At 38.2% G+C, this 27860-nt stretch overlaps 1 protein-coding gene across 12 annotated transcripts in view; it reads right to left on the bottom strand.

Moving 5' to 3' along the window:
- The window catches only part of CATSPERB (catsper channel auxiliary subunit beta), a 187038-nt gene that overhangs the window by 113733 nt on the left and 45445 nt on the right, over positions 1–27860 (bottom strand). For 10 of the 12 annotated variants that reach the window (XR_015149462.1, XR_015149466.1, XR_015149465.1 and 7 more), the window contains 3 exons: positions 12267–12345; positions 9693–9781; positions 6878–7018 (listed from right to left, as the gene is read on the bottom strand). Coding sequence is in view for 6 of the 12 variants with exons in the window: in XM_086363202.1 (XP_086219328.1) it covers positions 6878–7018; positions 9693–9781; positions 12267–12345 (309 nt within the window). In the remaining 6 variants the exon portion in view is untranslated. Of the gene's footprint in view, positions 1–6877; positions 7019–9692; positions 9782–12266; positions 12346–14257; positions 14965–27860 lie in introns of those variants that run through there. The other 2 variants (XM_086363209.1, XR_015149463.1) reach the window with 2 other exon arrangements.

The following is a 27860-nucleotide window of genomic DNA, read 5'->3' as shown; positions in this document are numbered from 1 at the left end:
TGTAACAGATAAAATATTAACTGTGTGTGTTAGTCGCTCAGTCGTGTCTGACACTTTGCGACCCTGTGGACTGTAGACCACCAGGGTCCTCAATGGATTTTCCAGGAAAGAGTATTGGAGTGGGTAGCCATTCCCTTCTCCAGAGGATCTTGCCAACCCAGGGATCAAACCTGGTCTCCTGCATTGAGGGCAAATTCTTCACCATTTGAGCCACCAGGGAAGTCCTGTCAATTTTCAGATACTATAAAAATTCAGTTGTTGTTGAGGAAGAAACTAAGGTACACTGACCTCCCTGCACCTCAGGCCTCTGTTTGGCAGTCCACGGTCTAGCCTACACCCTCCTACTCTCAGTGGAATGAGTCGCATGCAAGAAGACTTTTGCCATGGGGGAGGGTCTCAGGAGCCCTCCTGGTGGCCTGTGTTGGGGGGAGGCTGGGAAGGGTCAAGGGCTGTGGATGGGGGAGCAGGAGGAAGGATGTGGCTGGAAAGGGCCAAAGAAAGAATAAGTGAACTTAAATATATAACAACTGAGATTATTCAGTCTTAAATAGGGATAAAATGATTAAAGGAAAATAGATGGAGCTATAGAGATCTGTGGGTTGATAAAACATTTTCCAAAATGTGCCCAATTGAGCTTTTGGTTCAAGATGGTGGAGTAGAAGAACATGTCCTCATCTCCTCCTGTGAGAGCACCAAAATTGCAACTAGCTATTGAATAACCATCAATAGAAGGACACTGGAACCCACCAAAAAACACCCCATGTCCAAAGAAGAGGCTGCAGCAAGATGGTAGGAGGTGTGCAATCATGATAAAATCAAATCCCATACACGCCAGGTGGGTGATCCACAGACTGAAGAACAATAATACCAAAGAAGTTCTCGCACTATTGTGAAGGTTCTGAACCCCACTATTGTGAAGGCTGGGAAGCCTGACAATCCAACAAAGGGAGTGGGAATCCTCAGGAATCTGGCCTTGAGGGCCAGTGGGGTTTGATTATAGGCCTTCCAGAGGACTGGGGGAAACAGAGATTCCAGTCTTTGAGGGCACAAACGAAATTTTGGTGCAGCAACACTCAGAGGAGAGGAGCAGTGACCCCATAGGAGACTGAACCAAAACTACTTGCTAGTGTTGGAGGGCCTCTTGTAGGGGCCTGGGTCAGCAGGGGCTCACCAAAGGGACGGTGGCACTTGGCATAAACTCTCTTGGAGTTCACCATTAACCCTACCATAGAGCCTATAGACACCAGGGCTGGGTCACCTCAGGCCAAACAACTACCAGGGAGGGACTGCAACTCCACCTATTAGCAGATAATTGGATTAAAACTACTGAGCAAGGCCCTGGCCACCAGAGCAAGACCCAGTTTTTCCCAGTCCCTCCTGTCAAGAAGCTTACACAAGCCTCTTAGCCTCATCCATTAGAGGGCTGACAGAAGAAGCAAAAGAAGCATAGTTTCACAGCAGCTGAAACAAAAACCATATCACAGAAAGTTAATCACTATGAAAAAGCAGAAAGTTTTGTCACAGATGAAGGGATAAGATAAAATCCCAGAAAAACAACTAAATGAAATAGAGATAGGTAACCTTCCAGAAAATGAATTCAAAATAATGATAGTGAAGATGATCCAGGATCTTGGGAAAAGAATGGAGGCAAAGTTCAAGAAGATGCAAGAAATGTTTACCAAAGACCTAAAAGAACTAAAGAACAGACAAACAGAAATGAATAATACATTAGAAAGAATCCATAGCAGAATAACTGAGGCAGAAAAATGGATAAATGACCTGAAGGACAAAATGGTGGAAATCACTGCCATGGAACAGAATATAGAAAAAAGAATGAAAACAGCCTAAGAGACCTCTGATAACACTAAATGCACCAACATTCACATTATAGGCTCCCAGAAGAAGAAGAGAGAGAGATAGGACCTGAGAAAATATCTGAAGAGATAATACCTGAAAACTTCCCTAACATGGGAAAGGAAATAGTCAACCAAGGCCAGGAAGCACAGAGAGTCCCAGGAAGAATAAACCCAAGGAGGAACAAACTGAAACACATAGTAATCAAACTGACAAAAATTAAATACAGAGATAAAATATTAAAAGCAACAAGGGAAAAATGACAAATAATATACAAGGGAACTCCCATCAGGTTATCAGCTGATTTCTCAACAGAAACTCTACAAGCCAGAAGGGAATGACATGATATATTTAAAGTGATGAAAGGGAAGAACATACAACCACAAATACTCTTCCCAGCAAGACTCTCCTTCAGATTTGATCAAGAAATCAAAAGTTTTCCAGACAAGCAAAAATTAAGAGAATTCGGCACCACCAAACCAGCTTTACAACAAATGCTAAAGAAGCTTCTCCAGGCAGGAAATACAAGAGAAGGAAAAGATCTATAGAAAATAAACCCTATTATGTAAAGTTTAAAAATAAAATAAAATTAAATTAAAAGAAAAGAAAATAAACCCAAAGCAATTAAGAAAACAGTAATAGGATCATATGTATTGATAATTACCTTAAATGTAAATGGATTAAATGCACCAACCAAAAGACATAGACTGGCTGGGTGGATGAAAACATGTTGCATGTATGCACTTTCACTTACCACATCACTCTGCTTGACAACCCCCAGATTGTATGTAATTATTTTATATTGTTAAGTTAATCATGTTCCCATTATGGCTTGCAATCGTAATAATCTTTTACTTTTTTGTCTGGCTGTTGATTGTGAAAACTGATAAACATCTTTTACTATTATAAAAAAAAAATGTGCCCAGTTAGAGTCCCAGGCAGGAAAAGAGAGAAAGGGGTAGAGCATTTCTTTGGAGAAGTAGTGGCTGAAAACTTTTAAAATTTTGTAAACTTACAATCCAAATAGGCTAGAGAATCTCAATCAGAGTAAATACAAAAAGAACATCTTAAAAGCACTAACAGGAAAACGCCACATTACATACAGGGGACAATAACAAAATTAACAGTTTGCTTCTCATCCAGGAAAAATGATGTCAGGTGACATATTCAAAATGCAGAATGACATATTCAAAATGCTTAAAGCAAATGAAATCACTCAGAAACTCTACATCTTACAAAATAGTCTTTCAAAAATTAGAGTGACCACTAAAAACCTGCTAGAATTTATAAGTGAGTTCAGTATGTTTTCAGGACATCAGATACAACAATTAATTGTATTTTTTATATACTTGCAAAGAACAATCTGGAAATGAAAATAAGAAAGCAATTTTCTTTACAACAGCATCAAAAAGAATGAAATATTAGAAATAAATTTAACAAAAGAAGTGCAAAACTTTGTTGAAAGAAATTCAAGAAAACCTAAATAAATGGAAAGAATCCAGCTTGTTCATCTGGAAGTTCTTGGTTCATATACTGTTGAAGCCTAGCTTGAAGGATTTTGAGCATTACCTTGCTAGGATGTGAAATGAATGCAAACGTGTGGTAGTTTGAACATTCTTTGGCATGCTCTTTGGGACTGGAATGAAAACTGACCTTTTCCAGTCCTGTGGCCACTGCTGAGTTTTCCAAGTTTACTGACATATTGAGCGTAGCACTTTAACAGCATCATCTTTTAGGATTTGAAATAGCTCAGCTGGAACTCCATCACCTCCACTACTTTTGTTTGCTTCCTAAGGTTCACTTAACTTCACACTCCAAGACGTCTGGCTCTAAGTGAGTGACCACATCATCATGGTTATCTGGGTCATTAAGACCTTTTTTTTGTATAGTTCTTTTGTGTATTCTTGCCATCCTTCTTAATCTCTTCTGCTTCAGTTAGGTCCTTGCCATTTCTGTCCTTTATCATGCCCATCCTTGCATGAAATGTCCCCTTGATATCTCCAATTTTCATTTTATTTCTTAAAATTTTCATTTATTAATTTTTTAACTTCTGGTTGAGCTCTGTCTTTGTTGCTGCACACAGGCTTTCTCTAGTTCTGACAAGCAGGGCCCACTCTCTAGATGTGGTGCCTCGGGTTCTCTTTGTGGTGGCTTCTCTTCTTATGGAGCACGGGCTCTAGGGCCCATGGGCTTCATCAGGTGTGACTCTAGGGGTCTAGCTGCTGCTGCTGCTGCTGCTGCTAAGTCGCTTCAGTCATATCCGACTCGTAGCGACCCCATGGACTGCAGCCCACCAGGCTCCCCCGTCCCTGGGATTCTCCAGGCAAGAATACTTGAGTGGGTTGCCATTGCCTTCTCCAAGGGGCCTAGAGCACAGGCTAAAAAGTTATGGGCTTAGTTGCTCTGCAGCATGTGGGATCTTTCTGGACCAAGGATTAAACCAGGGTCCCCTACATTGGCAGGCAGATTGTTAACCACTAGACCACCAAAGAAGTCCTTCCAATTTTCTTGAAGCAGTCTCTAGTCTTTCCCATTCTACTGTTTCCCTCTATTTCTTTACATTGTCCATTTAAGAAGGCCTTCTTACCTCTCCTTGATATTCTCTGGAATGCTGCATTCAGTTGTGTATCGTGGTGGTGGTGGTTTAGTTGCTAAGTCATGCCCGACACTTGCAACCCCACTGACCGCAACCTGCCAGGCTCCTCTGTCCATGGGATTTCCTAAGCAAGAATAGTGGAGTGGGTTGCCATTTCTTTCTCCAGGGGATATTCCCTGACCCAGGGATCAAACCTGGGACTCCTGCATTGCAGGAAGTCTCTTTACCAACTGAACCACCAGGGATGCCCCAGTTGGGTATATCTTTCCCTTTCTCCATTGCCTTTCACTTCTCTTCTTTTCTCGTATATTTGTAAAGCCTCCTCAGACAACCAGTTTGCCTTCTTAGATTTCTTTTTTGGGGATGATTCTGGTCACTTCCTCCATTAGAATGTTACAAACCTCCATCCATAGCTCTTCACTCATAGCTCTTCACTTCATAGCACTCTATCAGATCTAATCCCTTGAATCCATTCATCACCTCCACTATATAATCATTAGGGATTTGATTTAGGTCATACCTGAACAGCTTAGTGGTTTTCCGTACTTTCTTCAATTTAAGTCTGAATTTGGCAATAAGGAGCTTATGATCTAAGCCACAGTTAGCTCCAGGTCTTGTTTTTGCTGAGTGTCTAGAGCTTTTCCATCTTTAGGTGCAAAGAACATAATCTGGTTTCAGTATTGACCATCTGGTGATGTCCATGTGTAGAGTCATCACTTGGGTTATTGGAAAAGGGTGTTTGCTATGACCAGTGTATATTCTTGACTAAACTCTGTTAGCCTTTGCCCTGTTTCATTTTGTACTCCAAGGCCAATCTTGCCTGCTGTTCCAGGTATCTCTTGACTTCCTACTTTTGCATTCCAATCCCCTATGATGAAAAGGACATTTTGTGTGTGTGTGTGTGTTAGTTCTAGATATTGTTTTGGGTCTTTATATGACCAGTCAACTTCAGCCTCTTTGACATTAGTGGTTGGGCCTGGACTTGAATTACTGTGATGTTGAGTGGTTTGCCTTGGAAATGAAATGAGATCATTCTGTCGTTTTTGAGATTGCACCCAACTACTGCATTTCAGATTCTTTTGTTGACTATGAGGGTTACTCCATTTCTTCAAAGGGATTTTTGCACACAGTAGTAAATATAATGGTCATCTGAATTAAATGACCCATTTAATTCCCATCCCATTCCCATCCATTTTAGTTCACGGATTCCTAAGATGTTCATTCTTGCCATCTCATCTTGCTGGTGAACTCAATGTTCAGTGCTTGACCACATCCAATTTACCTTGATTAATGGACCTAACTTTCAGGTTCCTATGCAATATTGTTCTTTACAGCATCAGACTTTACTTTCCCCAAGTGTCATTTCCGCTTTGGCCCACCCATTTCATTCTTTCTGGAGCAATTCATAATTGCCCTCTACTCTTCCCCAGTAGCATATTGGACACCTTCCAACCTAGGGGGCTTATCTTCTGGTTATATCTTTTTGCCTTTTTGTACTGTTCATGGAATTCTTGTGGCAAGACTACGGATTGGTTTGGCATTTTCTGCTCCAGTGGACCACATTTTGTCAGAACTCTTCACTATAACTTTCTTGGGTGGCCCTGCAGAGCATGGCTAATAGCTTCATTGAGTTATGCAAGCTTATGGATCACAAGCCTGTGATCCATGAAGGAGATCATAATATAATGTCATTAAAAAGGATTATGTACTGATATATGCTATCACATGACGAACCTTGAAAATATTATAATTGAAGGAAGCCATTCACAAAATACTGCATATTATACAGTTTCAGTTAAATGAAATGTTCAAATAAGCAAATCCAGAGAGACAGAAAGTACATTAGTGGTAGCTTAATACTGGGGAGCAGAAAGTGTAATGGGGAGTGACTGTCAATGGGTATGGGTTGTCTTTTGGAAGTGGTGAAAGTGTTCTAATATTAGATAGTAGTGAGGGTTGCACTCTGTGAATATACTAAAAACCATTTAATTGTACACTTAAGGCAAATTGTATGGCATGTAAATTATATCTTAATAAAGTTGCTACCCTCTGTCACTCCACCCAAAATGAAATAAAGACATTTTCAAAGGCAAAAAACATCCAGAGAATTAATTGCTAGTACACCTGCTCTGTAAGAAATGCTAAAAGTTCTTCATTGTTGAAGGAATATGACACCAAATGTCAACTTATACTTACAGAAAAGAATGAATAGCAGTAGAAATAATGAATATGTGAATAAAAAATACGAATCTTTTTCTTTTCTTCTCTTAATTTCTTAAAAGAATATCACTGTTTAAAGTAAAAAGTATAGCAATGTATTATTGGATTTAAACCATATTGCCAGATTAGCTGTTTTTAAAAACACATGCTAAAAGGAACAGTATTCTTGTTAATAATATATCATAGAATAAAATAAAATGTAATTACCAGAGTTAAATTAAAGTGGAAGACCCCCGTGTATGTACTATTTATGATTTCCAGGCTGGGAGCAAGTCCTGCTGATGTGAATACGCTGAGAAACTCCTTTGTAGTAAACTCAACTTCAGATTGGAAAAAACACTGGATTTTCTTTGGGAAAGAGAAAAACAAAAGCAAGTAGTGACAATTTAATGAAGGGAAGCATGTTTTACATTAATTTAAAAGTGAGGAGAAATCTATGAAAAGTAGATGCTGCTAAAGATTACTATCTCTAGTAATTCTAGTCTAACTTAAAAAAAATCTATTTTGAAAAGTACACTTTTCAAAAGTCAGTAAGCTATTATGCTAGTGTCATAACAGATTTCAATACATCCTATAATAATATTTTCTGTCATAGAAATGGTCATAAAGTTATTATATTTGATAAACATAAAATCAAAGCCTAATGCTATCACATGTAGAAATTTATATTTTATTAACATCATTATTTTGTGTCTAAATAAAAAAGAAGCAAGTGTATGAAGCAAAATCATTTCACTGCATTTTTATTGAATATTTCCCAGTTGTGAGAAGGTAAATGAAAAGGTAGTGATCATAAATGGTGGATTTTCTTGAAAATCAGTACAGATAAGATGAGCTTCATCTCATTTGGTTCTCTTAGTAGAGGTCACTTTGGGCAAGTTACCTATCTGAATCTCAGTTTCCCTATCTATAAAATGAGGAAACATTCATTCCAAGGATATTTACTGAGCCCTTACCATGAAGCAGGCAGTATCATAGGTGCTGGGGAAACAGAAGTGAACAAAACAGGCAAAAATCCTTGACCTAATGGGATTTGTATACTAAGGGGGTTAACTGGGTCCCCTGGGATTCTCCAGGCAAGAACACTGGAGTGGGTTGCCATTTCCTTCTCCAATGCATGAAAGTGAAAAGTGAAAGGGAAGTCACTCAGTCATGTCCAACTCTTCGCGACCCCATGGACTGCAGCCCACAAGCCTCCTCCGTCCATGGGACTTTTCAGGCAAGAGTACTGGAGTGGGATGCCATTGCCTTCTCCAGGTTAACCGGGAGATAACCCCAAATACAAAGGTGTTATCACTTCTCCACAATTTATTGCTGTTTGTTAAGATGGTATATAAACTCCAAATTCTAAGCACCCCTTTGAGTTACTCATCACTGAGTTCTCCTATGCGTATGTGCATTGCATGTAAATAAACTTTTCTCTATTTTTGGCTGTGCCCTGCAGCTTGCAGGATCTTAGTTCCCCAATCAGGGATTCAGCCCAGACCATGGCAGTAAAAGTGCTGAGTCCTAACCACTGGGCTGCCAGGGAATTCCCAAAGTTCATATTTATCTCCTGCTCAATCTGTCTTTTGTCAGTTTATTTTACAGGGCCCAGCCACAGAACCTAAGAGGGGAGGTTCAGTACTTCCCTATAGTACTTATCTTAAAGAAGATTAAATGTTATAATGAACATGAAAATGCTTAGAAAAATGCCTGACACACGTTAATACTTTATAAATGTTAACTATTATTTCTACTAATTCCTGTTCTAGAACTGTGCTGTGATGTGCTTAATCTCTCAGTCATATCTGACTCTTTTTGACCCCATGGACTGTAGCCCACCAGGCTCCTCTGTCCATAGAATTCTCCAGGCAAGAATACTGGAGTGGGTTGCCATGCCCTCCTCCAGAGGATCTTTGCAACCCAGGGATTCGATTCAGGTCTCCTGCATTGAGGCAGATTTGTTACTGGCTGAGCCATGAGGGAAGCCCCTTCTAGAATTAGCACATTACAGCTATCCAAAAACTAGGTTATAATTCGCCTTCACAAAGGACAAAACTGAAGATTAGAGAGGCTGCCCGAGGCCACACAGCCCATGTATGGTAGAACCGAAATTTGACCCCAGTTCTATAAGTCTCTCTTTCTCTAGAGCCCATTTCTTTTCTAAAATATGTACTCAGAGACTCAGTCATGTCTGACTCTTTGCAACCCCATGAACTGTAGCCCACCAGGCTCTTCTGTCCATGGGCTTTCCCAGGCAAGAATACTGGAGTGAGTTGCCATTTCCTTCTTCATTTCCCATAATATTCAATCACAAACAGGAAAGACATGTGTGACTCAAATGTCATGAACTTCATAAGAGCTGAAAATAAAAAATTAAATATATGTTTGGCATATCAAGAAGGAATGGGGAACTAAGTCAAAGCAGACTTTAGGATAAACGTATTTGTCCTTATGGAGCATTTTTCTTTGTTGTATTTATCATGGATTTTTAGACAATCTGTGCAATTTTCACTAACTTATATTTTTGTTAGCATTTGCTTCATGACTATCTTAACAACATTTTATTTTGCTGTGCTTTTTAAACTTTGTCATTATTTGAATCAAAGGAATCAAATAACCCTTACCCAAAATGACAACTGCAATGTGGTACTTGTTATGAAAGGAAAAGATTCTTTCCCAAGTTCATGTGAGGTAATGTTCTTTCTCTAACAGGCTACATCTGTCAAACTTCAAATGAACAAATTAGATTCATAAAAAATGAAGATTGTTACAGCCAATCTTTTTTTAAAAAGAGGAAGGAGGCATCTTAAAAAAAAAGAAAGCAAACTACCCAGAGTGCTCAATGGTTAAATGAAATATTTCACTTGATCCAAGGGAAATGAAATAGAAAGGATAATTATTTATATCTAATTTCACCTCCTGAAGTCTGAAAATGGTAGAAGATACTTGAAAAGAGTACAGTGCTACTGGTTTCACATTTGGACTTAAAAGGAGTACAAGGGATTGTAAAACACATGCTATTAGTAATGGACCTTACCAAGTCATCAGAGGAAAGATACAATTTGATCATTTCATCCCTTGGGGGAATCCCTTCACTATCACAAGCAAAGCGTGCCTCTGTGTCACCTAAATAATACAAACACATATATGTATATTTTAGGTCATTAAGGAAGACTTTCCATTAAAAAACATATTTTTAAACAGGAAATATTTTTAAAAGAATAAAAATTATAATTGTATATTTTAAATTCCCATGACTCTAGATAAAGTTAATCTCCCATTTTTTCATTTTAAAGATACAATTGCTATTGTTTTTCATATGCTAAGTCATGTTCAATTCTTTGTGACCCCTTGGACTGCAGCACGCCACACTTCCCTGTCCTTCACTATCTCCCTGAATTTGCTCAAACTCATGTCTATTGAGTCAGTGATGCCATCCAGTCATCTCATCCTGTCACCCCCTTCTCCTCCTTCCCTCAATCTTTCCCGTATCAGGGTCTTTTCCAATGAGTCGGCTCTGTGCGTCAGGTGGCCAAAGTATTGGAGCTTCAGCTTCAGCATCAGTTCTTCCAATGAATATTCAGGGTTGATTTCCTTTAGGATTGACTACTTTGATCTCCTTGCAGTCCAAGGGACTCCCCAAGGGTTTTCCCTAGCCCTAAAATGTTAAAGCTAATTTCAAAAACTAATTTCAAAAGCATCAATTCTTAGGCGCTCAGCCTCCTGTTTATGGATCAACTCTCTTATCCATGCATGATACTGGAAAAATCAGAACCTTGTCAGCAAAGAAATGGTTCTGCTTTTTAACATGTTGTCTAGCTTTGTCATGGCTTTCCTTCCAAGGAGCAAGCATCTTTTAATTTCATGGCCGCAGTCACCATCAGCAGTGATTTTGGAGCCCAGGAAAATAAAGTCTGTCACTGTTTCCACATTTTCCCCTTCTATCTGCCATGAAGTGATGGGACCAGATGCCATGATCTTAGTTTTTTTAATGTTGAGTTTTAAACCACTTGCCTATGCTGTGTTTGGAACTGAGACTAGTTCTACACTGAGATATTTTTTCCTCAATTGCAACAGTCCCTGGTTAAACTGTGGTATTACAGCTTTAAATACTGTCCAGCTCTGGCTTTCTTTGGCAGAATGAAGTTAAAGCCAGATGCAGCAAAGTACTGAAGCCCATCATAGGTAGGGCTAGATGAAGAGTGACTACAGACATCTTTTATGATAAGCATGGGTTTTGGTGGTATCCAATGGCAAAATACTTTTTAAAAGACTGTTTAATTTAAAGATGAGTTAGGGATTTTTTATATCATTTTTGAAAAAGTGTTTTAAATTTTTTGATCTTTTTGAAATGAAAAATGGCTGTCAGGAATATGCTGACAGTTTCAAAAAAGTAAATCAGGACTCAATATGTCCTTTCAAATTGAAGGTTCATTTGAACAAGGAACATGAAATCAAATACCTTAAAAAGTGCATGCTGTGGAGAGAGCATTTTGAATATAGGTAGTGGGAAATGTTTACATTATTATGTGATTTTGTTGTAGGAAATCTCATAAATATATCACCTATAATTAATGTCATATCTGTAATACTCTAGACATTTGAAAATGGAATTTTTACTTAATTTAAATATCTCAAATGAAATTTCAATACAGTTTGAAACTATTTAAATGCAAAAAACCTGATGTACAGAAAGATGGAAGCTTGCTAAAATTTTTTCAATAAAAACCTTTACAAAGTTGAAAGATGGGATTGAAAAATCACTTATCCTTAGATCACTTATCCTTGTGCTGTCTTTGTGAGATACTCTTCCACATGCCTGCATAGACATTTGGGGGACCCATATATATCGCTATCTTTCCTGCAATGTTTTCTCTGACTCCATCCTGTGCCCAGTTGGAAGTATATACTCTCTCTTCTCCGAAGTCTCATAAGTTTGCCAGTGACTCTGTAATCTTAATCCATATTTGTGTAATATATTCTCTAGCAGATATAGGAAATAGAACTGGTTCACTCCACAACTCATCCAATTCTGCAACACATCCATGTGTAGAAGAGAGCCTCAAGTCTCTCCATCCACTCAGTCAACAATTTTTTTTGAGCATCTACTATATTCTGGTAGATCCAGTTTCGGAAACTACAGAAACTATACAATCTGCACAAATAGAGGTGGATTTGTCTTATTCCTTTTATAAAGTTTTACACCATGAAAATCCAATTCGTCAATTTGATCCATGCATTAATTTCAGAAAATTCTCAGATTATTAGCCTATAACTCAGTTTACAATTCACCTTACATGTAACCATTCATGGAGGAAAAATCAAAAAGATCTATCCAAATAATTTAAGCTTTGTAAATATAAAATGCTCCTTAAAATTTAAATATTGTATGACTTACAAGTAATGAAATACTATAGCTAAAGAAAAGTCCCAATGTGCACAATGATATTATTAGAAACCTCTACAATAGATAGTACCCAGGAAAAACTGGAACATAAGGTAAAGAAGACATGCTAAAAGAAAAAACTGTTACTGCTGGTGAGGAAAGGATATAAAGGGGAACTCCTGAGGAGCTTTTCTCTATTTTAGAGAGTAAGAGTCTGAAACCTACCTTTATTATATGTTATTCCTGATGAAAAGTCAAACATGTTCAAAAGTAAAATCAGAACATATAAATGTGGCAATTCCATCTGTTAGAAGAAACAAGAATTGTTTCCATTCATTTACTCTGAACACACTTTTTAGTTCCTTTTGCTATAAACAACAGCATAGCAAAGAAAACATCTCTCTTTTGAATTAAAAATATTTCTCATTATGTGATAAAAGCAGGGAACAATGGACTAAACTCTACACTTACTCCTTAGTTGGTGAGAAAGATATTTATAATTATTGTAAACTAAAGAGCTGTTGCTCAGGTTTTTCTGCAATCCACGTCACTGTTAGAGAGGCCTGATTAATTCTACAGCTGTGTAAAACACAACCTGACTTGATAAAGACTCGGGATGATATAGTTGTACTTGATCTAAGATTCTGACTGCAATGCTCTTGAAAGAGACAACCCACATGACTCCTAAGCATCCCTGCACATCCTTACTGGGAACCAAGAATGCAAGGCCCTTTTCTCAGCATTGTGTTTGCAGCAAACAACCTTGAAGGATGAGGTAACATCTTCCCTGGACAAGCACAGGCTTGTTTCCATGAAGAATCTCCCAGCCTTGGTGTTCTTCTGTAATGCACACCACTATGTGTGTTAGCAAGTATCTGTTATGGGCCAAACTGTTTCCCACCCACCAAATTCATATGCTGAAGTCCCAAACCCCACATATATTAGAATGTGGTCATATTTGGAGATGGGTGTCTTTGCTGCTAAAGACACTTCAGTCGTGTCTGACTCTATGCGACCCTATAGACAGCAGACCACAAGGCTCCCCCATCCCTGGGATTCTCCAGGCAAGAACACTGGAGTGGGTTGCCAGTTTCTCCTCCAATGCATGAAAATGAAAAGTGAAAGTGAAGTTGCTCAGTCATGTCCGACTCTTCGCGATCCCATGGACTGCAGCCTACCAGGCTCCTCCATCCATGGGATTTTCCAGGCAAGAGTACTGGAGTGGGGTGCCATTGCCTTCTCCGATGGGTGTCTTTACAGAAGTAATTAAGCTAAAATGAAATCAGTAGGGTAGGCACTAATCCAACACGACTGGTGTCTTTATAAGAAGGGAAAATTTTGGACACATGCTCATACAGAGGGAAGATGATGTGAAGACACAGGGAGAAGGCAGCCATCTACAAGCCAAGGTGAGAGGCCTGGAACAGTTCCTTCCTTGTGGCTCTCAAAGGGAACCAACTCTGCTAACACTTTGATCTTGAAACTAAACAGGACTCTTTAGGACCTTCTTGCTTTGTTTGGGACCCTACGTGCCCCTGACTTTTTGAAGTAAAAGAGGCTTCTCCTGAAGTTCGCAGGTTTCTCCTGAGTCTCTAAAGGCTGGCTCAAGAGTTAAATATCAGGAAAGTGTGATCAAGAAAAAAAAAAAAAGAATAACTGTTGGGTGAGGAAACTGGTAATGATTTAAACAAAAGATTAATCAGATAGCAGAGTCAGAGGACCTTTAGTTCCTCCACTAAGATGTTTGACTACTGGAAAGTGACATAACTTCTTCAGGTTCAGGTTCATTTTCTATTCAGTCAATTAGGGCCTACTTCAGAGGGTTGTTGTGAAAAGAAATGAATAATATACTAACACATCCAACAGCTACTTTACACAGAATAAGCACTTGATAAATATTAGCTCTGAATCCATATTTTCATACATTGAAGCAACCTCTTTATCCTTATCATATCATACTCTCCTACTAATCCTTAACAGTCAAATTACCTCCACTTATTTCCATTTAACGCTTACAAGTTTCATGTAATGGTCAGATATAGGGCACATATCTGGGCATTTCTATTCTCTGCTACCAAATAAATATTGGAAATTGTCCCAGAGAAGGAACCTACCTCCCTCACCATCTGGTATTTATATTATCATGGAGGAGTGATTACACTATAAATTCATGCTATATAGTAGGGCCTTTATTTCTTACTGTAATTTCCTCTCACTGGGATGCCCAACCAGTTGCACTTTTCTTTTTTATATTTTCCCAAGCTTTCTTCCATATAAGTTGACAAAGAAGAACCCAAATTGGGAGCCGAGTTTTCACAGCTCACTGGTTTAGTAGTTCACTTAACTGTGGAAACAGCCAATCAGCTGCTACCAAGTACAGAAGCATGCTTAGAAAAACCTAAAGGACAGGCAGTTAGAATTTCCAATTAACTGTCTCTTTCAAAGAGCACCAAAGGTCATTTTCTTTAAAAATCTTCAAGACATGGAGTTTGTTCAAACCTATCATCTTTTATACAACATCCATCCAGGAAGGTTCGGAAACCTACAAGTGACTATCTACAAAATACTTCAATCATCATGGGATTGAGTGCCTGGGGAGAAACAAAAATGATAAAAGGTCATACCAACTACCTACAATGAGGTTTAAGGGAAGACAGTCTGCCAAAGAGAGCTTCATAACTGTGTCCAGAAAGAAGAATGGGACTTAATAGGGAGTTGATTAGGGTTGATTGATTAGGGTTGCTAAGTAGGAAGTTAGACACGAGCAACAAGGGGAGGCCTGGCTGAAAGGGATGCAAGCTGATCGCTAAACTTCATCCCAGATACACACAGCAGAGCTCACAGATACTCTACAAAATAACTAGAGACTTTTCAACTCTTGCACATGTGTCCTAGGCACACAGTGGATACAAAAGACCACAGGGGCTTCTCCAAGAAACCTTAGGCGGTTAGGCAGTTAAGAGCCCATTAAGGACTCATGAATATTCTACATCTAATTATAACAGATGGAATTACGGGAAGATATAAACAACACAGCCTGCTGTTATACAACTTATAATTGTCAATCGGCCTTGAGCATATGCCCATTTGTATTCCCTTTCATTGATTGGTGGTGGGTACAATCCCTACTTTGAATCAGACATAACCAAAAGGAGAAGACTGGAAGTATAAAATAGGGAAGCCAAGAGGGTTTGCCAGGAAGGATGAGGAGGACTCCTTTTATTAGTTGGACTAATAAAAGATCTGTATGCTTGACCTGAATGAGTTGTAACTTGTCTGTTGTTCTACACCTTTTGGTCCATTGCTTTAAGGTTTTGTTGTGACGAGATAACCAATGAAGAGAAATAAACCAACCCAATACGATAAACAGAAGAATGAATATACAAAGCAGAAAGACAGCAATGAATTACTTGTGTTTGAGAATCAGTAAGATAAATTGCCAACATCTGCTGGATCATCGAAAAAGCAAGGGAGTTTCAGAAAAACATCTATTTCTGATTTATTGACTATACCAAAGACTTTGACTATGCGGATCAAAATAAACTGTGGAAAATACTGAAGGAGATGGGAATATCAGACCACCTGACCTACCTCTAGAAAAACCTGTATGCAGGTCGAGAAGCAACAGTTAGAACTGGACATGGAACAACAGACTGGTTCCAAATAGGAAAAGGAGTACGTCAAGGCTGTATATTGTCACCCTGCTTATTTAACTTATATGCAGAGTACATCATGAGAAATACTGGGCTGGAAGAAGCACAAGCTGGAATCAAGATTGCCGGGAGAAATATCAATAACCTCAGATATGCAGATGACACCACCCTTACGGCACAAAGTGAAGAGGAGCTAAAAAGCCTCTTGATGAAAGTGAAAGAGAAGAGTGAAAAAGTTGACTTAAAGCTCAACATTCAGAAAACTAAGATCATGGCATCCGACCCCATCACTTCATGGGAAATAGATGGGGAAACAGTGGCAGACTTTATTTTGGGGGGCTCCAAAATCACTTCAGATGGTGACTGCAGCCATGAAATTAAAAGATGCTTACTCCTTGGAAGGAAAGTTATGACCAACCTAGACAGCATATTAAAACGCAGAGACATTACTTTGCCAACAAAGGTCCATCTAGTCAAGGCTATGGTTTTTCAAGTATGGATGTGAGAGTTGGACTATAAAGAAAGCTGAGTACCAAAGAATTGATGCTTTTGAACTGTGGTGTTGGAGAAGACTCTCAAAAGTCCCTTGGACTGCAAGGAGATCCAACCAGCCCATCCTAAAGGAGATCAGTCCTGGGTGTTCATTAGAAGGACTGATATTGAAGCTGAAACTCCAGTACTTTGGCCACATGATACGAAGAGCTAACTCATTTGAAAAGACCCTGATGCTGGGAAAGATTGAGGGCAGGAGGAGAAGGGGACGACAGAGGATGAGATGGTTGGATGGCATCACTGACTCAATGGACATAGGTTTGGGTAGACTCTGGGAGCTGGTGATGGACAGGGAGGCCTGGCATGCTGCAGTTCATGGGGTTGCAAAGAGTCGGACACAACTGAGTGACTGAACTGAACTGAACTGAATTGAAGATAAATGATAGACGTATCTGTTCTTCAGATTCTTTCTTATGTGAATGTTCTTGGTGGGGTTGATACTGATTTAGGCTGCCTTTGACTAGTGAGCTGATACTGAACTTTCTTGACTTGGTACCCTGATTGGTCATCAAGATTACAGAGGCTATAATAAGTATGTCTTTAAATGGTGGTAAGAAGTCCTGTTTTACATTCATGTTTTCCTTCAGAATTCCTTTCACATGGCCATGTAGAATCTGTTTACACCCACATCATGAAAGATAGCTGGTATTTGGGTTATCTGTTCCTAAAGAGAACATGTCATAACCATTTCCACCCCTGCCCTACTCTTTTCTGATGACTTTAACTTGAAGAAAGTTACTCATCAACCTGAAAGAACAGTGCAGAACTCAACAAAATATCTCTCCCAGTAAACACTCAGTCCCTCCTCCTCCATTAAGAGTATGGATTTTCTTTCAATCAGTTAATGTTGAATTACACTTTGATATGAATGAAAGTTCCTATAGCAGAGCTTTTATCTGTAAGTGGAATGAAAATATTCTTCTGGGAAACAAGACAGGCACTGGGCATTTTTGTTAGGAAATTAGAGGACAAGGAAAAGGGCTGATTGGAAAAAAGATGTCTTGGACTTTTTCTGTAATTTTTCCCTGACTATGCAAGTTTTCATTATGTAAAACTTGAAAAATACAAACAAGTATAGAGAAATTAATTACCCATAAGCTAACAATCAAATATAACCACTGTTAACACTTTGACCTATTTCTACAACCTGTTCCCTACACATTTCTGTTTTAGGTAGGATCCTTCTGTATATAGCTTCAGTATATAGCTTTCAGTCATTGTTACTATAACCATTTTCTCATGTAATTCAATTTTTTCTTCAAAAACATTCACAATTACATATCTAAAGTAACGCTGCTCAGTCACTAGGTCATGTCTTTTGGGACCCCACAGACTGTAGCATACCAGACTACTCTGTCATCCACCATCTCCCAGAGTTTGTTCAAACTCATGTCCATTGAGTTAGTGACACAGTCTAAACATTTCATCCTCTGCCACACCCTTTTCCTTTTGCCTTTAACCTTTCTCAGCATCAGGGTCTTTTCCAATGAGTCAGCTCTTCACATCAGGTGGCCAAAGTATTGGAGCTTCAGCTTTAGCATCAATCCTTGCAATGAATATTCAGAGTTGTTTCCCTTTAGGATTGACTGGTTTGATCTTCTTGCAGTCCAAAGGACTCTCAAGAGTCTTCTCCAGCACCACAATTTGAAAGCATTCAATTCTTTGGCACTCAACTCTTTTTTACGGTCCAACTCTCATATCCATACATGACTACTGGAAAAACCATAGCTTTGACTATGTGAGAGCTGCCTCTTAAGAAACCTGTATGAAGGTCAGGAAGCAACAGTTAGAACTGGACATGGAACAACAGATGGGTTCCAAATAGGAAAAGGAGTATGTCAAGGCTGTATACTGTCACTCTGCTTATTTAACTTACATGCAGAGTACATCATGAGAAACGCTGGGCTGGAAGAAGCACAAGCTGATATGAAGATTGCCAGGAGAAATATCAGTAACCTCAGATATGCAGATGATTATGGCAGAAAGCGAAGAACTAAAGAGCCTCTTGATGAAAGTGAAAGAGGAGAGTGAAAAAGTTGGCTTACAGCTCAACATTCAGAAAACTAAGATCATGGCATCCAGTCCCATCACTTCATGGCAAATAGATGGGGAAACAGTGGAAACAGTGGCAGACTTTATTTTTGGGGGCTCCAAAATCATTGCAGATGGTGATTGCAGCCATGAAATTAAAAGATGCTTACTCCTTGGAAGGAAAGTTATGACCAACCTAGACAGCATAGTAAAAAGCAGAGACGTTACTTTGTCAACAAAGGTCCGTCTACTCAAGGCTATGGTTTTTCAAGTAGTCATGTATGGATATGAGAGTTGGACTATAAAGAAAGCTGAGCGCCAAAGAATTGATGCTTTTGAACTGTGATGTTGGAGAAGACTCTCAAAAGTCCCTTGGACTGCAAGGAGATCCAACCAGCCCATCCTAAAGGAGATCAGTCCTGGGTGTTCATTGGAAGGACTGATGATGAAGCTGAAGCTCCAGTACTTTGGCCACCTGATGTCAAGAGCTAACTCATTTGAAAAGATCCTGATGCTGGGAAAGATTGAGGGCAGGAGGAGAAGGGGATGACGGAGGATGAGATGGTTGGATGGCATCACTGACTCAATGGACATGAGTTTGGGTAAACTCTGGGAGTTGGTGATGGACAGAGAGGCCTGGTGTGCTGCGGTTCATGGGGTCTCAAAGAGTCAGACATGACTGAGTGACTGAACTGAACTGAACTGACTGTGTGAACCTTTGTCAGAAAAGTAATGTCTCTGTTTTCTAATATGCTGTCTAGGCTTGTCATAGCTTTCCTTCCAAGGAGCAAGCATCTTTTACTTACATGGCTGCAGTTACCATCTGCAGTGATTTTGGAGCCCAAGAAAAAAAATCGGTCACTGCTTTTACTTTTTCCCCTTCTGTTTGCCATGAAGTGATGGGACCAAATGCCATGATTTTAGCTGTTTGAATTTTGAGTTTCAAGCCAGCTTTTTCATTCTCTTCTTTCACACTCATCAAGAGGCTCTTTATTTCCTTTTCACTTTCTGCCATTAGAGTGGTATCATCTGCATAGCTGAGGCTGTTGATAATTCTCCTGGCAATCTTGATTCTAGTCTGTGATTCATCCAGCCCAGCATTTTGCATGATGTACTCTGGTTAGAAGTTAAATAAGAAGGGTGACAATATATAGCCTTGCCTTACTCATTTCCCAATTTTGAACCAGTCAGCTATTCCATGTCCAGTTCTAAATCTAACCGTTACTTCTTGACTTGCATATAGGAGACAGGTAAGTTGGTCTGGTATTTCCAACTCTTAAGAATTCTCCACAACTTGTTGTGATCCATGCAGTCAAAGACTTTAGCATAGTCAGTGAAGCAGAAGTAGATGTTTTTCTGGAGTTCCCTTGCTTTGTCTATGATCCAACGAATGTTGGCAACTTGATCTCAAGTTCCTCTACTTCTTTGAAACCCAGCTTGTACATCTGGAAGTTCTCGGTTCATGTACTGCTGAAGCCTAGCTTGAAGGATTTTGAGCATAATCTTGCTAGCGTGTGAAATGAACGCAATTGTATGATAGTTTGAATATTCTTTGGCGTTGCCTTCCATATGCTTTTGATTATAGTGTTTTCATTGTTATTTGTATCTAGGTATTTTTTTATTTCCTCTTTCAATCCTTTGATGATCCAGTTTGTTTAGTAACATACTGTTCAGTCTCCACCTGTTTGTGTATTTTTTATAGGTTTTGTCCTGTGATTTATTTCTAATCTCATAGCATTGTGGTTGAAGTGAAGTGAAGTCGCTCAGTCGTGTCCGACTCTCTGCGACCCCGTGGACTATAGCCCACCAGGCTCCTCTGTCTATGGGATTCTCCAGGCAAGAATACTGGAGTGGGTTGCCATTTCCTTCTGTAGGGGATCTTCCCGACCCAAGGATTGAACCCAGGTCTCCGCATTGCAGGCAGACGTTTTAACCTCTGAGCCACCAGGGAAACCCAAAAAGATGCTTAATATGAAACTCCCCTTCTTATCCCAAATTATTTTTCTCTCTTTTTTTCCTTGCAACTTATTATCTGAAGAAGTAGTTTATTCTAATGTTTTCTTTCTTTTTTTTTACAATATTGTATTGGTTTTGCCATACTAATGTTTTTCTCACATTCTGAAATTTGCTAATTGTATCATCATCACTTTTTTTTACATCATACATTTATCTCATTTGTCCTGTAAATTGCTAGGTAGATTTAAAGGTTTGATCAGATTCAGGTTAATTTTTTGGCAGAGACACTTCATATGCGGAGTTTGAGTGTTTCTAACAAGCAGCACATAATGTCCAGTTCTCTCTTTCTATGAGACACCAACAACTATGTATTGCCTAGTTAAAGTGTTCAGTCATGTCCGACTCTTGGTGACTGCATGGACTATACAGAATATAGTCCTATATATTTTGTATAGTATTCTATACAGGCCAGAATACTGGAGTGGGTAGCCTTTCCCTTCTCAGGGTTATCTTCCCAACCCAGTGATCGAATCCAGGTCTCCCGCACTGCAGGTGTTCTTTACCAGCTGAGCCATAAGGGAAACCCCCATTTATTGCCTAGATCTGTTAAATTCACTGGAAGTGGCAAGATGGTGATATTTTATCATTAGTTTTTTAATTCATTCATTGGAATACTTCTATAAAGACAAAATTTCCTTCACTGACTATTTGGATACCCAGGAAAGGCAAAATAAATGCTTCATTCTTTTCCTTCACTTACTAGTTTTGATTCTCTGGCATTGATTCCGTATCATCCTCACAGAAGCAATCAATATTTATTTTTAAATATAATTATGAACTCACAGATTTATATTTAAATATATTTGAATGTTTCTGTTCATTTCAGTTATTATCCTTATTGATGTTCAAAATGTCCAATGTTTAGCAGGTATGGTCTTGTTAAAGAGTCCTTTTGGCATGACTCTACTAGAGTCTTTGCTTGCTTGCTTTCCTCCTTTCTTCTAGGACAAAAGGCTTCAGGCTCACTCTATATATTTCCATTCCAAACATAGAATCAGTCATTTCTGTATGTAATTCCAATTCCTTTTACTGGAAAATGGTATTTAGAAACCAGAACCTGAAGTAGGCTAGTCTTTAAAAAAATAAAGATGTAAAATAAAGATGTAACAACTGTATGGAAGATACATTGTATCTACTTAAAACTTAATTTCTCCACATATTCATCAAAAAATCACATACATAAAGAGGAGAATTAGTAAAACAAACTTAGAGCAACCACTGCATAGAGATTACTAACAACTTCAATTTACATAAAAGAAAAATAAATATTGAAACCCAGCAGGACCAAATCCAGACTCTACATCAGAGCAAAGTGGGGTAGAGATTGTGTGGGAAAGAACAGGTCTTCATAGGGGTGAAGCAGTGTTTGGATATAGGTGGATTTCTCTGTAATAGAATTCTACCTGAGAGAAGGAATACTGAGAACAGGTTTGATAACTGGTAGATTATAACAGCTGTAATCTCAATGGGCAGGAGTTTGAGCCAGCTTCAGGAGATGGTGAAGGACAGGGAAGCCTGGCGTGCTGCAGCCCATAGGGTGGCAAAGAGTTGGACACAACTGAGTGACTGAACAACAGCAACAAAACTGCATCACTGGTTTAAGAATTTCCTTGCAATGTTAGGAAGGCACCATTCAGAAGAAGAGGTAGGTACCTTTGAATGAGGAGGAATTTCTCAGATGTTTGATAGTAAAAGAAAAAAGAAAGCAAACAATGGAAATTATGTCTTACAGAAACAAAAGAGAACCACAAAATCAGGAAACACACTGACCCCACCCCAAAAAGTTTTCATCTATTCACTCAAAAAATGAACTTCCCTTTAACAACAGAAGAGGATGCTTTTGAATTAAGCAACCTAGATAGAACTAATGACATTTTTTTCACAGAATTAGAACAAATAATTCTAAAATTTGTATGAAATCACAAAAGACTATGAATCACCAAAACAATCTTGAGAAAGAAGAACAAAACTACAGGTATCATGTGCTCTGATTTTAAACTACACTACAAAGCTGCATTAATCAAAACAGTGTAGTATTGGCACAAAAACAGACAGATGAATCAATGGAACAGAATAGAGAGCCCAGAAATAAACTCAATAATTGGTATTGGGAAAATTAGACAGCTACATGCAAAAGAATGAAACTGTACTATACTCTCACACACATTTAAAAAGCTCTCAAATGGATTAAAGACTTAAATGTAAAACCTGAAACAATCAATCTCCTAGAAGACAATATAGGCAGTACTCTCTCTCGATGTTGGTCTTGGCAATAATTTTTTGATCTGTCTCCTCATGCAAGGGAAACAAAACCAAAAATAAACAAATGAGACTACATCAAAATAAGTAGTTTTTGGACAGCAAAGGAAACTATCAACAAAAGGAAAAGTCTGCCTACTGAATTGGAGAAGATAATTCCAAACAATATATCTGATGAGTTAATGTCCAAAGTATACAAAGAACTTAAACAACTTAACATCAAAAGCAAAATAAAAAATCTGGGCAGAAGACCTGACTAGACATTTTTAAAAAAGACATACCAATGGCCAATGAAATATTAAAAGATGCTCAACAGTCATAAGAGAAATAAAAAGCAAAACACAATAAGAAATTGCCTTATGTCTACCAGAATGCTGCTGCTGCTGCTGCTAAGTCACTTCAGTCATGTCCGACTCTGTGCGACCCCATAGACGGCCTCCCACCAGGCTCCCCCATCCCTGGAATTCTCCAGGCAAGAACACTGGAGGACAGAAACAGTAAGGACCTAACAGAAGCAGAAGAGATTAAGAAGAGGTGGCAATAATTGGTACAAAAAATGGTACCAATGGATAATCACAATGGTGTGGTCACTCACCTAGAGCCAGGCATCCTGGAGTGTGAAGTCATGTGGGCTTTAGAAACATTACTATAAACAAAGCTAGTGGAGGTGATGGAATTCCAGCTGAGCTATTTAAAATCCTCAAAGATGATGCTGTTAAAGTGTTGCAGTCAATATGTCAGCAAATTTGGAAAACTCAGCAGTGGCCACAGGTCTTGGAAAGGTCAGTTTTCATTCCAATCCCAAAGAAGGTCAATGCCAAAGGATGTTCTGTACAACTGTGCTCATTTCACTTGCTAGTAAGTTTATGCTTAAAATCATTCAAGCTAGCCTTCAGCAGTATGTGAACTGAGAACTTCCAGATGAATAAGCTGGGTTTTGAAGAAGCAGAGGAACCAGAGATCAAATTGCCAATGTCCACTGGATCATAGAGAGGGTGGGATGATTTGGGAGAATGGCATTGAAACATGTATAATATTGTATATGAAACAAATCGCCAGTCCAAGTTCGATGCATGATACTAGTTGCTTGGGGCTGGTGCACTGGGATGACCCAGAGGGATGAAACAGGGAGGGAGGAGGGAGGGAGGTTCGGGATGGGGAACACATGTACACCCGTGGCAGATTCATGTTGATGTATGGCAAAACCAATACAATATTGTAAAGTAATTAGCCTCCAATTAAAATAAATAAATTTATATTAAAAGAAAAGAAAAAGAATTCCAGAAAAACATCTACTTCTTCTTCACTGATTATACTAAATCCTTGACTATGTCGATCACAATAAACTGTAGAAAATTCTTAAAGAGATGGGAATACCAGATCACCTTACCTGCTTTCTGAGAAACCTGTATGCTGGTCAAGAAGCAATAGTTAGAACCGTAGATGGAACAATTGACTGGCTCAAAATTGGGAAATGAGTAAGGCAAGGCTAATTATTGTCACCCTGCTTATTTAACTTCTATACAGAAGTTAACTTCTATACAGAGTACATCATGCAAAATGCTGAGCTCGATGAATCACAGGCTAGAATCAAGATTATGAAATATCAATAACCTCAGATAAGCAGATGATACCATTCTAATGGCAGAAAGTGAAGAGGAACTAAAGAGTTTCTTGATGAGGGTGAAAGAGGATAATGAAAAAGCTGGTTTGAAATTCAAAATTCAAACAACTAAAATCATGGCACTTGGTCCCATCACTTCATGGCAAATAGAAGGGGAAAATGGGGAAGCAGTGACCGATTTTCTTTTCTTGGGCTCCAAAATCACTGCAGATGGTGACTGCAGCCATGTAAGTAAAAGATGCTTGCTTCTTGGAAGGAAAGCTATAACAAACCTAGACAGCATGTTAAAAAGCAGACATCACTTTGCTGACAAAGGTTTGTATAGTTAAAGCTATGGTTTTTCCAGTAGTCAAGTATAGATTTGAGAGTTGGAACATAAAGAAGGCTGAGAGCCAAAGAACTGATGCTTTTGAATTGTGGTGCTGGAGAAGATTCTTGAGAGTTCCTCAGACTGTAAGGAGATCAAACCAATCCATCCTAAAGGAAATCAACTCTGAATATTCATTGGATGGACTGATGCTAAAGTTGAAGCTCCAATATTTTGGCTACCTGTTACAAAGAGTCAACTCTTTGGTAAAAATTATGGGGCTGGGAAAGATTGAAGGCAAAAGGAGAATGGGGTGGCAGAGGATGAGATGGCTAGATGGCATCACTGACTCAATGCACATGAATCTGAGCAAACTCTGGGAGATAGGCAGGACAGGGAAGCATGGTGTGCTGCAGTCCATGGAAACAGCAAAGATTCAGACATGACTTAGTGATTGAACAACAAAAACAATGACAACAACAATCCAATAATTTCATTTCTGGATATTTATTTGAATAAAATTTAGACAACTAATTAAAAAAGATATTTTTACTATGTTCATTGAAGCCCAATTTACAATAGCTAAGATATGGAAGCAACCTAAGTGTCCATCAACTGATGACTGAATAAAGAAGATGTGTTATATATACACAATGGAATATAACTCAGGCATAAAAAGAGTGAAACCTTTCTATGTGCAACAACACAAATGGACCTAGAGGACATTATGATAAGTGACGTAAGTCAGACAGAGAAAGATGAGGACTGTGTATCGCTTATATGTGAAATATCAAAAACAAAACAAATGAACAAACATAACAAAGCAAAATAGAGTCATAGATAAAAAGAACAAATTGGTGGTTGCTTGAGGGAGAAGAGTGGTGGAATAAGTAAATTAAGTAAGAGAGATTAAGAGGTACAAACTTTCAGTTACAAAAAATTGAGTCACAGGGATAAAAGGCACAGTACAGGAAATATAGTCAATTATACTGTAATATCTTTGTGTGGTGACAGATGGTAACTGGACATATCATGATGGATCATTTGTAACATATAGAAATATTGAATTACTGTGTTGTGTACCTGGAACTAACACAATATTGTGAGTCAATTATACTTCAATTAAAAAATATGTGTACACTGAAACAGGGCATTAAAATGCTAATGATGGCCATCTCTGGGGGGGGTGAGTTATGGATGATTGTTGATGTTTACTTTATGTTGATTTCTTTTATAATTTTCTAGTTGTCCACAGTGAACATGTATGGCTTGTAAAATCAGAAAGAAAGCCAATAAATGTCACTATGAAAACATTTTTAAAATAAAATTTTTTAAAAAGAAAGAATTGAGAAATTAAATTTCATTAAAAGTAAAGTTTCCTGCTGTGTAAAATGCACTGTCAAGAGAATAAAAAAACATAGATGGGAGAAAATATTTGCAAAAGGCATAAGTGATAAAGGACTGTTATCTAAAACATACAAGGAACTCTTAAAATTCTATTTAAAAAAAATCCAGTTAAAAAGTGGGCCAAAGATCTTAACAGAAACCTCATGAAAGAAGATAGACAGATGGCAGATAAGTATATGAAAACATGCTCCATATCATATGTCATCAGGGAAATGCAACTCAAAACAATACCATTACACATGATACTATTACGCATCTATAAGAATGGCCAAAATTTGGAGCACTGACGACACCAGTGCTGGAGAATATGTGGAGCGAAAGCTGCTCTCACTCATTGCTGGTTGGAATGCAAAATGTTACAGATACTGGGAAAACAGTTTGGTGAGTTTTTAAAAATAAAACTAAATATACTTTTTTACCACATAATCCAGCAATTGCACTCCTTGTTATTTAGCCTAAAACATTGAAAACTTAAATTCACATAAACACTTGTAAACAGATGTTTATACTAGCAGTTTTATTCATAATTGCCAAAACTTGGAAGCAACCAAGATGTCTTTCAGTTGGTGAATGAATAAACAAACCGAGGTACCTCTAGACAATAGAATGTTATTCAACACTAAAAAGAAATGAGCTTTTCACAAGGAGGAAACTTAAATGCATATTGCTTGGTAAAAAAAGTTAACCTGAAAAGGCTAGTTATTCTACAATTCCAACTATTAATACATGGCATTCTGAAAAAGGAAAAACTACAGAGACAATAAAAATATCAGTAGTTGACAGGAGTTTGTAGTCGGGGAGGAAGTGGTGAACAGGCAGAGCACAGAGGATTTTGGCAATAGTGAAAATACTCTCTATGTTGTAATAATCATTAATACATGTCATTTTTCATTTATCCAAACCTATAGAATGCACAATACCAAGAATGAACCCTAAGGTAAACTATGGACTTTGGATGATTATACGTCAATGTAGGAAATTCATCAGTTGTAACACATGTATGACCTTGGTGGAGGATTTTGATAACAGGGGATGCTATGCATGTGTCAGGACAGGAAGTATATGGGAAACTTCTATACTTTCCTCTGAATTTTTCTGTAAACCTAAAACTGCTCTAAATTTTTTCTAAAAATTTGAAAAAAATAAAATTAAGAATTACATTGTCCAAAAAAAAAAAAAAAGAGAGAGAGAGAGAAATAGAGACATAGATACTCAAATCTTGCCCTCTACCCACAGTCTTGTCCAAAAAACATATGACATTTCAAAATAAACACAAAATAGCAGGAAACATCCATGCAAAGCTATTGGAAGATAGAAGTATAAATGGAAATATTTCAACAAATAAGAATATTCTCCCTGGGATTTCCCTGGTGGTCCAGTGGTTTAGACTTCATTAAGACTTCTAATGCAGGAGAAGCAAGTTTGATCCCTGATCAGGGAACCAAGATCCCTCATGCCTCACAGCCAAAAAGGAAAAATAAAAAAAAAAGAGAGAGAGAGAGACTATTCTCCCTGCCCAATACAGAAAATTAACTGGAAAAAAAAAAAACTGTAACATAACACTCTAACCTGAATTAAAATGTTAAAACAAGGATCTGTACATGAAAACAAAAATTACCTTAAATAATAAGTTCAAAATAAATCAAACTAGAAACGGAGAAAAAATAAGGTGTGAAATGAGAGTTAACCAAATGCAAGAAATGGAAGAAAAAGACAAAATAATCTCAGAAATTAAAGATTAAATTTCAAGAGGCCCAAGGGAAAATAATTTTGACCGGAATATAGTAAGGGTCATAGAGAATAGAAATGAAAACTATCAGGAGCACAAAATGAAATAAAGGAAATGGTAAAAGTATTGGAGGAAAAGTAATAAATATAGGCAATGGGCAAAGGAAATCTAACATCTTCTCAGAGCAAAAGAAAGACATTAAATATATAGACTGAAAAAAAAATCACAGAATGCCAACACA

The sequence above is a fragment of the Bos grunniens genome, chromosome 21 (genome assembly GCF_055505025.1).
Source record: "Bos grunniens cultivar Pamir isolate PY7600 chromosome 21, Bosgru_T2T1.0, whole genome shotgun sequence".
NCBI lineage: Eukaryota > Metazoa > Chordata > Mammalia > Artiodactyla > Bovidae > Bos > Bos grunniens.
The sequence above is the reverse complement of the archived record's forward strand: the minus strand, read 5'-3'. Positions and strand labels throughout refer to the sequence as shown.